Source organism: Pan paniscus, chromosome 19, assembly GCF_029289425.2.
Source record: "Pan paniscus chromosome 19, NHGRI_mPanPan1-v2.0_pri, whole genome shotgun sequence".
Classification (NCBI taxonomy): domain Eukaryota; kingdom Metazoa; phylum Chordata; class Mammalia; order Primates; family Hominidae; genus Pan; species Pan paniscus.
Window position 1 is genome coordinate 99,299,205 of NC_073268.2, and position 13,261 is coordinate 99,312,465.

Below are 13,261 nucleotides of genomic sequence, written 5' to 3' on the forward strand. Positions count from 1 at the left end.
CGAGTAGCTGGGACTACAGGTGCGCGCCACCACGCCCACCTAATTTTTCGTATTTTTAGTAGTGACGGGTTTCATCGTGTTAGCCAGGATGGTCTCGATCTCCTGACCTCGTGATCCACCCGCCTCAGCCTCCCAACGTGAGCCACCACGCCCGGCTGGAGTTTTATTATTACTCAAATCAGTCTCCCTGAGAATTTGAGGGCCAGGGTTTTTTAGAGGTAATCTGGGGGAAAGGGTGGGGGTGGCTGATTGGTTAGGGGTATACAATCATAGGGGAGTCGGAAATGATCCTCCGTGATGTGCTGAATCGCGTCTGCGTGGGGCCCCAGGAGCAGTGGGCGGGTCCAGGTGGAGCTATCATGGGTCGGTGGATCCTAGTGTAGGTGTCAGACATGGAAACAATTTGAAAAGATATCTTTAAAGGCCAGTCTCAGGTTCTGCAATAGTGACGTGGTCTGCAGGAGTAACTGGGGAACTCGCATGTCTTGTGATCTCAAGAATAATGGCTGGCAATTATGTTACGCCTTAGCGGAATTCAGGCTCCTCTCCTCCTAGCCTGGTGGCCTCTCATTAACTTTACAAAGGCAGTTGAGTTTTGGGGAAGGGCTCTTAGCATTTAAACTATAAATTAAATGTCTCTCAAAGGTAGCTTGGCAGCTTGAAGACTAAAGGCATGAGGGAGTTGGCTGGATCAGATCTGCCCCATTGCCATAATTTCCTCACTGATCTAACTTTTGCAAAGGCAGTTTTGCTGGGAAGCAGTGGGTGTGTTCAGATGTGGAGGTGGGAGCTGCCGGATTGGACAGAAGCAGTTTCAGCTGCTGAGAGGAGGAGAAAGTGGTGGTTCAGGGTCTGGGAGGTTGTGAAGAGCTGGCAGCTGTGTGGAAGGGAGCAGTGCCTGGATATGTCAACCAAAAAGTATCTGAGACAAGTCTCAATCAGTTTAGAAGGTTAAGGGTGTGCCTGTGAGGCAGCCTCAGGAGGTCACATGTCCCCAAGGAAGTCGGGCTGCAGCTTAGTTTTACACGTTTTAGGGAGACATGAGACATCAATCAATACCTGTAAGATGTACATTGGTCTCGTCAGGGAAGGCGGGACATCTTGGGTGGGAGGGCGTCCAGGGCATTGGTGGATTCAAATATTTCACGATTGGTGATTGGTTTAAAGAGTTTATCTGAAGACCTGGAATCCATAGAAGGGATTGTCTAGGTTAAGATAAATTGTGGAGACCAAGGTTTTTCTTATGCAGATGAAGGTTCCAGTTAGCTGGTTTCAGAGAAAATAGATTGTAAATGCTTTTTATCAGACTAAAAAGGTACCAGACTTAGTTAATTTTCTCCTGGATCAGGGAAAAGACCTAGAAAAGGAAGGGATTCTCTACAGAATGTAGCTTTTCCCAGCAAGAGACAACTTAGCAGGACCATTTCAAAATATGTCAAATATATTTTAGGGAAAAATATTTTGATTTCTTTCAGGGCCTGCTGTCTGTCATGTGATGCTGTACTAGAGTCAGGCTGGAATTTGGTGTCTTATTGCTACCTAAGATCGGTTTTAATGCTAATACTGATCAGCTGTGCCTGAATTCCAACGGGAGGAGGGTATAATGAGGCCTATGTGGACCACTCCCCACAATCCCTTAATATCATGAGGCCTGAACTAGTTTTTCAGGTTAAGTTTGGAATGCCCTTGGCCAAGAGGAAAGGTCTGTTAGATGGCTAGGGGGCTTAGAATTTTGTTTTTAGTTTACAGGCATGTTTGGCAGGGGAGTGTGAGAGGAGTGCCAGGGATGTGTGTCTCACAAGGACAGAGTTGAGCTTGGCCCTTAACGGCTGGCGGAGGCAGGAGAGAGTGAAGGAAGGAAGAGGCAAGGAGGAGACTCTGTTAGGAAGAGTATAGAGGAAGTGGGAAAAGAGGAACAGTGTGCCAAGCAAGTAAACTGCACGAGGCTGGGCCACAGTGGCCCTCAAAAGGCTAGAGGGAGGTGGGGCATTCCCTCCAGGTGGCCTGTGTGGCCTCCGTTAGTGAGAGGGGAGGTGTGCTCTTGAGAGCTGGGGAAGAGGTGGAGCTGCCCTGTGGAAGCTAGCAAGGGAAAACGGGGTTTCTGAGGCTCATGGGTATGTTTGGCCTAGTGATAATTAATTTTCATGTTATATTTGTTTTTAGTAATAATGGACAAATACCAGGAGCAGCCTCATCTGTTGGACCCACACCTTGGTAAGAATAGAAGCTGCTGATTTTGATCATTCAGTTACAGATGACCACAGAGGCCTTGGTGTATGGTGCTGGCACATGCATGTGCTTTGCCAGGATCAAGTGCCAAGAAGTGTCCCTGTCTTGCTTGCTTGCAGGGCCTGGCTGGTTGGTTTTAGCCGACCTGTGATAGTGGCTTGAGTTCCAGATGTCACTCTAGGCTGGGGGGAGATGTGTCTGAGCTACTTAATTCCTTTCTGCTAAGGAAACAACATCTGCTCCTCATGTGTTTTTTTTCTTTTTTTTGAGACGGAGTCTCGCTCTGTCTCCAGGCTAGAGTGCTGTGGCGCGATCTCAGCTCACTGCATCCTCCAGCTCCCTGGTTCAAGGGATTCTCCTGCCTCTGCCTCCCGAGTAGCTGGGATTACAGGCATGCGCCACCATGCCCAGCTAATTTTTGTATTTTTAGTAGAGACGGGGTTTCACTATGTTGGCCAGGATGGTCTTGATCTCCTGACCTCGTGATCTGCCTGCCTCGGCCTCCCAAAGCGCTGGGATTACAGGCGTGAGCCACCGCACCTGGCCTCCTCACGTGTTTTTAGTTTACATTAGTTTATTATTTTAGTTTACATTTGGGCACGTGATGTCTTTCTGGTAATAGTCATACAGGGTCAGGTGTTTTACATGGGTCATCATTTAATCCTCACAGCAGCTAAGGAGGGCATCTGTTGTCATCTCCAGTTTACAGATGGGGACACTGAGTCTCGGTTTTCTTACTTTAAGGGGTTTTCTTATTGTTTTCTTTATTTTTGATGTATTTCACACTGATTAAAATTTTTCTTTTTCCACCTACAAATGTGACACATGCTCCTGGCAGTTCACCTGGGAAAGAGGAAGGTGGCAATAGTCACCACGTTCAGAGGGAGCACCCTGGGTGGGGGCACCCTGGCTTCATAGCCCAGTTTCACCATTCAGTCTTTGAGCTGCTCTTTGCCGGGGTTTCCTCGCCCCCTGTGGTGTTGAGATCTGTGTGGGAGATGCTAAGGGTCAGCCTTTCATGTGCGCACACGTGCCTCTTAAAGAGTAGCTTGTGCTGTGCATCTTGTTCTGTTTTTTTTCTTCAAATAACAGATTTTGGCTGGGGGCGGTGGCTCATGCCTGTAATCCCAGCACTTTGGGAGGTGGAGGCGGGTGGATCACTTGAGGTCGGGAGTTCGAGACCAGCATGGCTAACACGATGAAACCCTGTCTCTACTAATAATACAAATCATTAGGTGGCCATGCTGGCAGTTGCCTGTAGTCCCAGTTACTTGGGAGGCTGAGGCAGGAGAATGGCGTGAACCCGGGAGGCGGAGCTTGCAGTGAGCTGAGATCATGTCACTGCACTCCAGCCTGGGTGACAGAGTGAGACTTCATCTCAAAAAAAAACAAAAAACAAAAAACAAAAAACCCTCTAAATTCTGGATTCAAGAATTCATTGGGATCAGCCTTGTCCTTCTGTCCTAGAAAAATTTATAGGCCTTGTGAAGGAGACCAAAGATAGAGGTCCTTGGGAGAGGGTCAGCTGCAGGGAACATGACTCTGACATCTGGTGGAGGGGCTAGCCATGCTGGATGGCGTGGCAGGCAGTGGGCTCCCCAGGCCATATCTTACAGGAGGTCTTGGGTTCCTGGAGTTCCTGTGTGTGAGCGCTGGTTCCCAGGAAACAGATGTGGTCACTGCTCACAAGGTAGCAGGTGGTGTTTTTATATCTCTTCAAGTAACAACGTTGGACCTGTAGTTAAATGCCTTTATTCTTGCCAGACCTCTTTCCAGAGTGGATCATGGAATATTAACACTTGTGAGCTGCTTAGAGTACTGCGAATGATTTTTAGAGTTATTTTCTTTCTTTGCAAAAACTGTTTTTCGCCGGGTGTGGTGGCTTATGCCTGTAATCCCAGCACTTTGGGAGGCCGGGGCGGGTGGATCACCTGAGGTCAGGAGTTTGAGACCAACCTGACCAACATAGTGAAACCCCGTATCTACTAAAAATGCAAAAATTAGCCGCGTGTGGTGCATGCCTGTAATCCCAGCTACTTGGGGCTGAAGCAGGAGAATTGCCCGAACCCAGGAGGCAGAGGTTGCAGTGAGCCAAGATCGTGCCATGGTACTCCAGCCTGGGCAACAAGAACGAAAACGTCTCGGAAAAAAAAAATAATAAAAATAAATAAATAAATAAATTTTTTTTTGTAGAGACGGGGTCTTGCCGTGTTGCCCAGGCTGATCTCATACCTCTGGGTTCAAGCGGTTCACCCACCTTGGCCTCCTAAAGTGCTGGGATTTCAGGTGTGAGCCAGCGTGCCCAGCTGAGTTCATTATTTTCTGGAATTCCCTTTTAGAAAAAGGAAAATGTAGTCGCGGGATGCTGGTCCTTTGTCATTTGTTGCACATTTTTCCGCCCTTTTTCTTTTTTTTTTTTTCTTTTTTTTTTTTTTTGAGATGTAGTCTCTCTGTTGCCCAGGCTGGAGTATAGTGGCCCAATCTTGGCTCACTGCAACTTCTGCCTCCAGGGTTCAAGCGATTCTCCTGCCTCAGCCTCCAGAGTAGCTGGGATTACAGGCGTGTGCTACCACGCCTGGCTAATTTTTTGCATTTTTAGTAGAGACAGGGTTTCACCATGTTGGCCAGGCTGGTCTCAAACTCCTGACCCCCACGTGATCCGCCCACCTTGGTCTCCCAAAGTGCTGGGATTACAGGTGTGAGCCATTGTGCCCGGCCTGCTTTTGCCTTTTAATATTGTGTCTGGTGTATTTTATCTACTGAAGTTTTTTCGTGTTTGTTTTTTTAAAGAGATGGGATCTCGCTCTGTCACCCAGGCTGGAGTGTAGTGGCGCAGTCATAGCTCACTGCAGCCTTGAGCTCCTGGGATTAAGTGATCTTCTCACTTCAGCCTCCTGCATAGCTGGGACAACAGGCCCAAGCTGCCATGCCTAGTTAATTTAAAAACTTTTATTTTTGGCCAGGCACAGTAGCTCATGCCTGTGATCCCAGCACTTTGGGAGGCCGAGGTGGGTGGATTACAAGGTCAGGAGTTCAAGACTATCCTGACCAACATGGTGAAACCCTGTCTCTACTAAAAATACAAAAATTAGCTGGGCATGGTGAAGCATGCCTGTAATCCCAGCTACTTGAGAGGCTGAGGCAGGAGAATTGTTTGAACTGGGACCCAGGACGCGGAGGTAGCAGTGAACGAGATCGTGCCACTGCACTCCAGCGTAGGCTACAGAGCGAGACTGTCTCAAAACAAACAAAAACAAAATTTGTTTTTGCAGGGTCATGGTCACGCTGTGTTCCTCAGGCTGGTCTCGAACTTCTGGCCCCAAGCAATCCTGCCTTGGCCTCCCACAGTGCTGGGATGACAGGTGTGAGCCACTGCACCCAGTCTCTACTGAAGTTTTAGAAATATTTAGCTTGTCAAACTATCAGTTTCTTTGTGTTTGGCCTTTGGTAGTACGGTTAGAAAGTTTATTTTTCCTAATCAGTTATGTAAGCCTCATTTATTGGATGATTTAGTGGCCTCTCCCCTGCTTGAAATGCCATTTTAAATCTATATTAAATATTCAAATATATTAGCCTTTGCTTTTAGATTTTTTTATCCTGTTCCATTGACCTATCTGCTCTTTTTTCTGGGTCATTTTGTTTGTTTGTTTGTTTGTTTGTTTTTGAGATGGAGTCTCGCTCTGTCACCCAGGCTGGAGTGCAGTGGCGTGTTCTTGGCTTACTGCAACCTCCGCCTCCCAGGTTCAAGAGATTCTCCTGCCTCAGCCTCCCGAGTAGCATGTGCCACCACGCCTGGCTAATTTTTGTATTTTTAGTAGAGAACGGTTTTCATCATGTTGGCCAGGATGGTCTCGAACTCCTGACCTCAAGCAGTCTGCCCGCCTTGGCCTCCCAAAGTGCTGGAATTAGAGGCGTGAGCCACCACGCCTGGCCTGGGTCATTTTGTTTGATGTTAGTTACTTTATATTTTGCCTGGCATCCTTTCCTCTTATTTTCTTGATGGTTTTGTAGCCCGTTCATTAATGCGGATGAACTCCGGAATTATTTTATCACTCTCCACCCTTTGGAATTTTATTAAATTCACAAATTCATGTAGGGGAGAAGTCTTTCTTAGATTTAATTTTCCTGTCTAAGATCATGGTATTATGTCTCTAATTATTCACATCTTTTGTGTTCCTCAGTGAAGGTTGGTGATTTTCTTTAGATGATTCCTGGAGACTTTTTTTTAGGTTTATTTCTAGGTATGTTTTGTCTTTTATTGCTCTTGTGAAACTCTTTGTTATGTGTTCTAACTGGTTATTGCTGATGTCTAGTGATGATATGTTTTGTATACTGTTTTTGTAAATGGCAACACTGTAATGGAATATGTATGTGTAAACATACATTTCTTAACATCTTTATAGGGATATAATTACATACTATAGAGTTCACTCTTCTAAATATACACTTTAGTGTTATTTAGTGTATTTAGTGTATTACAGAGTTGTGTAACTATCACTACCACAATCTAGGCATTTTCATCATCTGAAGCAACCCAGCTCCCATCAACAATTCCTTCCCATTCTCTGCTTCCGCAGTAACCACTCATCTGGCTCTGGGTTTGTGTGTATTCAGCATTTTGTGTGATGGAATCATGCAGGAGGAGGTCTTTTGGGACTGGCTTTTTTCACTTAGCATCATGTCTATGAGGTTCACTGTGTGATGAAATGTTTACTTCAATAGTTTTTCAGTCGTTTCTTTTTTTTTTGGAGACAAAGTCTTGCTGTGTCACCCAGGCTGGAGTGTAATGGCGCGATCTTGGCTCACTGCAACCTCCTTCTCCTGGGTTCAAGCGATTCTCCTGCCTCAGCCTCCTGAGTAGCTGGGATTACAGGCGCCACCTGTAAAATTAGCCTGGCCAATTTTTGTATTCTGAGTAGAGACAGGGTTTCACCATGATGGCCAGGCTTGTCTTGAACTCCTGACCTCAGGTGATCCACCTGCCTCGGCCTCCCAAAGTGCTGGAATTACAGGCGTGAGCCACCGTGCCTGGCCAGTTGTTTCTTCTGGGTTTTCTTAGCAGGTAAATATTATATGGTTTGTAAATAATGCTACTTTTTATCCACGATTATAAATTTTTATTCTTAGAACATTTTATTGAGTTTTAACTTTATTGAGTTTAAAATTTACCTACTATAAAATGCACCCATTTTAGTAAGATGTTTGAGTTTCGGTAAATGTATACACCCCGCGCTATCAAGATATGGAACATTTCTGTCATCCCAAGGAGTTACTTGATGTCCTTTTGCTGTCAGTCCCCTCACCCCAGCCCTAGGGAACCACTGTTGGTTAATGGTACTGTTCATTAGTTTTGCCTGTTCTAGAATCATTCAGTATGTGCTCTTTACTTTTTGTCTTCCGTTGTTAAAATAACATCTCCGGGACTTACCATTGTTGGTGTGTGTATCAGTAGTTTGTACCTTTTCTCTCGTGCTGATAAATCACAATTTGTTTCTTCTTCTTTTTTTTTTTTGAGATGGAGTCTTGGTCTGTTGCCCAGGCTGGAGTGCGGTGGAGTGCAGTGGTGCGATCTCGGCTCACTGCAAGCTCTGCCACCCGGGTTCACGCCATTCTCCTGCCTCAGCCTCCCGAGTAGCTGGGACTACGGGTGCCCGCCAACACACCCAGCTAATTTTTTTTTTTTATTTTTAGTAGAGACGGCGTTTCACCGTGTTAACCAGGATGGTCTTGATCTCCTGACCTCGTGATCCGCCGGCTTCAGCCTTCCAAAGTGCTGGGATTGTTTCTTCTTTTATCTGTTGATGGACATTTGAGTTGTTTCCGGTTTTTGTCTGTTATTAATAATGCTACTTTTTGGGAGGCTGAGGCGGGCAGATCATGAGGTCAGGAGATTGAGACTATCCTGGCTAACACGGTGAAACCCTATCTCTACTAAAAATACAAAAAATTAGCCCAGTGTGGCGGTGTGCGCATGTAGTCCCAGCTACTTGGGAGGCTGAGGCAGGAAAATTGCTTGAACCCGGGAGGTGGAGGTTGCAGTGAGCCGAGATCTTGCCACTGCACTCCAGCCTGGGTGACAGAGCGAGACTCCGTCTCAAAAAAAAAAAAAAAAAAGTAATGCTACTGCGAAAATGTTTATGTACAAGTTTTTAGGTAGACAGAGGTTTTATTTTCTCTTGGGAAAATACGCATGTGTGGAATTGCTGAGTAGCAGAAAGTGTCTTACTTGTAGAAAGTGTATGACTTGGCCAGGCGCGGTGGCTCCTACCTGTAATTCTAGCACTTTGGGAGACTGAGGCAGGTGGATTGCCTGAGCTCAGGAGCTCAAGACCAGCCTGGGCAACATGGTGAAACCCCATCTCTACTAAAATACAAAAAATTAGCCGGGTGTGGTGGCAGGCGCCTGTCGTCCCAGCTACTCAGGAGGCTGAGGCACGAGAATTACTTGAATGTGGGAGGCGGAGGTTGCAGTAAGCTGAGATGACACCACTGCACTCCAGCCTGGGTCACAGAGTGAGACTCTGTCTCCAAAAAAAAAAAAAGAGTGTATGACTCATCATCACCTGCCATACTGATGCCATGAAGATTGTACTGTTGACCATTTCTACCAGCAAGGTATGAGGATTCCAGCTGCTCTGGGTTCTCTTCAGCACTCAGCATTGCCAGTCTCTCTGATTTCAGGGAGTGTATCTTGTTGTGTCCTTCTCTGCGTTTCCCGGATGCCAGTTGCAGTTGTTTTCCATGTATGAAGACTTGCAGCCCAGCGTATGGTCTGTTTTGTTGAACGTTCCACGTGCACTTGAGAAAAATGTCTGTTCTGTTGTTGGGTAGATTGTTCTCTAAATGTCATGTAAGTAAGGTGGGTGATAGTGCTGTTTAGGTTTCAGCGATTTTCTCTTACTTGTTCTATCAGTTCCTGAAACAGGAGTGTCGAAGTTTTCAACCGTGTCTCCTTTCATTTCTCTCAGCTTTTTCTGTGCTTATTTTGAAGCTCTGTAGGTTGGTGTGTATACTTACAGAATTGTTAAGTCTTCATGATGAATTGATCCTTTTATTATCATGAAACATTCTGTTTATCTCTGATGGTAATGCTTGTTCTGACATTCACTTTGTCTGATATTGACAGAGCCACTCCATCTCTTTTATGATTTGTGATTGGTTGGAATATCTTTTTCCTTTTGCTTACATTTAACCTAGCTATGTCTTTTTGTTTGTTTTTGTTTTTTAAGAGACAGGGTTTTGGGCCAGGTGCAGTGGGCTCACACCTGTAATCCCATCACTTTGGGAGGCCGAGGTGGGTGGATCACCTGAGGTCAGGAGTTCGAGACCAGCCTGGCCAACATGGTGAAACCCCGTCTCTACTAAAAATACAAAAATTAGCCAGGCGTGGTGACGTGTGCCTGTAATTCCAGCTACTTGGGAATCTGAGGGAGGAGAATAGCCTGAACCCGGGAGGTGGAGGTTGCAGTGAGCTGAGATCACGCCACTGCACTCCAGTCTGGGGGACAGAGCAAGACTCTGTCTCAAAAAAAAGAAAAAAAAGAGACGGGTTTTGCTCTGTTGCCCAGGCTGGAGTGCAATAGTAGGATCATAGCTCATTGCCGCCTTGAAATTCTGGCCTCAAATGATCCTCCCACCTTGGTCTCCCAAAGTGCTGGGAAAACAGGCAAGAGCCACCACACCTGGCCGGCCTCAATGTCATGTTGATGTTCACTTTTACAGTAAATGTTTCATATGTTTTTCCCTAGAATGGATGATGAACTTGTTGTTGGACATAGTGCAAGATCAGACATCTCCAGCTTCCCTTGTACATCTGGCTTTTAAATTTCTTTACATCATCACCAAGGTAACATTTCCATAGCACTTCAGAGTTGACAGATACTTTCATAATATACTTGGTCCAGAGGTTACCCTCCAAAATGTTATTTCTCAAGAAAGATAGTTCTTAGACACAAGTTGTGGGTTTAATTCTGTCCCTTTTTACTGTATGTTGGGGATCAGAATTTAGTGATGTAGGCTCTTTGGCTGAAACAGTGTCAGGATATTTAGCATCTTGCATTTGAATAGATTGAAGCACCGTGTAGCTAGGAAGGGAATGGGGTGGAGATGAGACTAAATCAGAAAAACTTCTTACAAGGAAAAAGCAGGCCGGGTGCGGTGGCTCATGCCTGTAATCCCAGCACTTTGGGAGGCTGAGGCAGGTGGATCACCTGTGGTCAGGAGTTCGAGATGAGCCTGGCCAACATGGTGAAACCCCGTCTCTACTAAAAATACAAAAATTAGCTGGGCCTGGTGGCACATGACTGTAATCCCAGCTGCTTGGGAGGCTGAGGCGGGAGAATGGCTTGAACCTGAGAGGCAGAGGTTGCAGTGAGCCGAGATCACGCTGTTGCACTCCAGCCTGAGTGACAGAGCGAGACTCTGTGGAAATGGAAGTGCTTCTCACACTTTAATGTGCAGATGAATTTCCTGGGAATTTTGCCGTGCTATAGATTTTGAGCAAGTAGGTCTAGGCGGGGGTCTCATAGTCTGCTTTTCTTACAAGCTTGCGGGTGTCTATGTGCTGGCCCAGAGGCTCACTGTTAGCAGTTTTGACTATGGGAGTACTCGCAGCCATCTCATGGTGGGGCTTGGGGTTCGTAGTGGCGAGGCAGTATTTCTGTTGTCTGGCGGGAGAGTCCTTGGCCAGCGAGAGGACACTGCGCGTGGGCTGCCAAGGACACGCAGGCCTCTGTAGCTCCGCTGTTTGAGGTTAGAATTTCTCTGGAAGGTGTGGTATCACTGAGCTTCAGGGAAGTGTTAATGAATTTGGGCCCTTGCGGTTTGTAGGCACTTATTCCTCATAAATGTCAGAGGACAGTCATATAAATGAACATATTTAATGACTGATTCCGTAAATGTGGTAATGAATAACACTAGCCAATTTAGGAAGGAAATCTTTTTTTTTGAGAGATGGGCTGTTGCTCTGTCACTCAGGCTAGAGTGTAGTCAGCTCACTGCAGCCTCGAACTCTTGGTCTCAAATGATTCTCCCTCCTGCCTCAGCCTCTCAGACTACAGGCATGTGCCACCATCTGTCTAATTTTTAATTTTTTATGTTGCCCAGGCTAGTCTCCAACTCTTGGTCTCAAGCTATTCTTTTGCCTCAGCCTCCCAAAGTGCTGGGATTACAGGTGCGAGCCATCGCTCCTGGCCATGGGTAGCTTTCTTGGGGTGACTACGGTCTTACTAAATTGTGTCACTGTAATGTCACAGAATTCTCTTTGATCAGTGGGTCGCGTAGCTGGTGATCTTTGATGAAAGGGTAGAAAGGCAATTTTGCTGCTGTCTGTATTTTTAAATGTTATAATTCAGCATCTGTTTATTTGATAGGTTCGAGGCTATAAAACGTTTCTTCGTTTATTTCCTCACGAAGTTGCTGATGTAGAGCCTGTTTTAGATTTGGTCACAATTCAGAATCCCAAGGACCATGAAGTGAGTGTCTCTGCCTCCCCCTCGTCTCCAGCACTCCGTGCCTGTCCTTCCTCCCTGCTTGCCCCACCCTGCTGCACCTTCCCCTTCCTGTTTCTTCCATTTTATCTCCCTTTGTTTTGTGTCACTCCTTTTTTCTTTCTTTTCTTTTGACTTTTCCTTTACTTCTTGTACAAGTTGCTTTAAATTATTTTCGTTTAAAATAGCCCCTTTATAAAAAAAATTATGCCTAGGTGTAGTTTAACAATAAATCCGTCATTGTGTATATGTTTTTTTAACTGTGTAAGTATAACTGTGTTGGGTTCCCAAGACCACCCCCAGGTTTGATACTTCCTGAGCAGGACTCACAGCACTCAGCATAGAGTCCTCCTTTTGGCTGTCACTTGTTATGGCAAAATAATACACAGCAAAATCAGCAAAGGGAAAAGGCACATGGGTGGGGTCTGGGGAGAACCAGGCAAGAGCTCCTGGGGTCCTCCAGTTGGGTCCCACAGGGCCTGTGTCATTCCCCCAGCAGTGAGATGTGACCACACCTGTGAGGTGTCTATCAGAGAAGCACGTTTGAGACTTGGTGCCCAGAGCTTTCACTGGGGTCTGGCCACGTGGACACCTCTGCCTGGCACGAAACAAAATTCCAGACCCCCAGCAGGAAAGCAGGTGCCAGCGTAAAGCACACGGTTTGTGCAGATTGAGCCAGCGAGGGACCTCATCAGGCAGGGCTTAGTGGGAACCCTGCTGGCGTCCAGGTCCCTGGATACCAGCCCAGGGCTGGCCTCGCCAGGGGCCTTGCCTCAGACGGCAGCAGGGCCTGCTATGCTCGCTGTCTTCTGCGCGGTGTGTATTCGGAGGAGCACACGGTTTATAACCGTGCAGTGCGGTGGCTTGTCTCGGCGTGGATGTGACTGATGAGCGCTGTGGGGCATTTCCCTGCTGCCCTGCACTCTGTGCCCTTCTTTCCCTACTACTTCTAGCGCCCCCCAGTGGAATGATTGCAGGGACAAATTGGAATGTTTTTTTACTAATTACTGAAAATAAGGGTACTCCTTTTTTATTAGAAGTTGATGATTGTTTTCTTTATTCTTTTTTTTTTTTTTAAAAAAAGACAGAGTTTCACTCTTGTTGCCCAGGTTGGAGAGCAATGGCACAATCTTGGCTCACTGCAACCTCTGTCTCCCAGGTTCAAGTGATTCTCCTGTGTCAGCCTCCTGAGTAGCTGGGATTACAGGCATGTGTCATCACGCCAGGGTAATTTTGTATTTTTAGTAGAAACGGGGTTTCTCCATGTTGGTCAGGCTGGTTTAGGACTCTTGACCTCGGCCAGGCACGGTGGCTCGTGCCTGTAATCCCAGCACTTTGGGAGGCCAAGGTGGGCGGATCATGAGGTCAGGAGATCGAGACCATCCTGGCTAACATGGTGAAACCCTGTGTCTACAAAAAATACAAAAATTAGCCTAGCATGGTGGCACACGCCTGTAGTCCCAGCTACTCAGAAGGCTGAGGCAGGAGAATGGCGTGAACCCGGAAGGTGGAGCTTGCAGTGAGCGAGGTCGTGCCACTGCGCT

At 46.5% G+C, this 13,261-nt stretch overlaps 1 protein-coding gene across 2 annotated transcripts in view; it reads left to right on the top strand.

Annotated features, from left to right (window-relative positions):
- TBCD (tubulin folding cofactor D) overlaps positions 1-13,261 on the top strand; it is a 200,357-nt gene that overhangs the window by 2,212 nt on the left and 184,884 nt on the right. For both annotated transcript variants that reach the window (XM_034943211.3, XM_055101986.2), the window contains exons 2-4: positions 2,164-2,214; positions 9,978-10,075; positions 11,601-11,702. In XM_034943211.3, the coding sequence (XP_034799102.1) occupies positions 2,164-2,214; positions 9,978-10,075; positions 11,601-11,702 (251 nt within the window). The remainder of the gene's footprint in view (positions 1-2,163; positions 2,215-9,977; positions 10,076-11,600; positions 11,703-13,261) is intronic.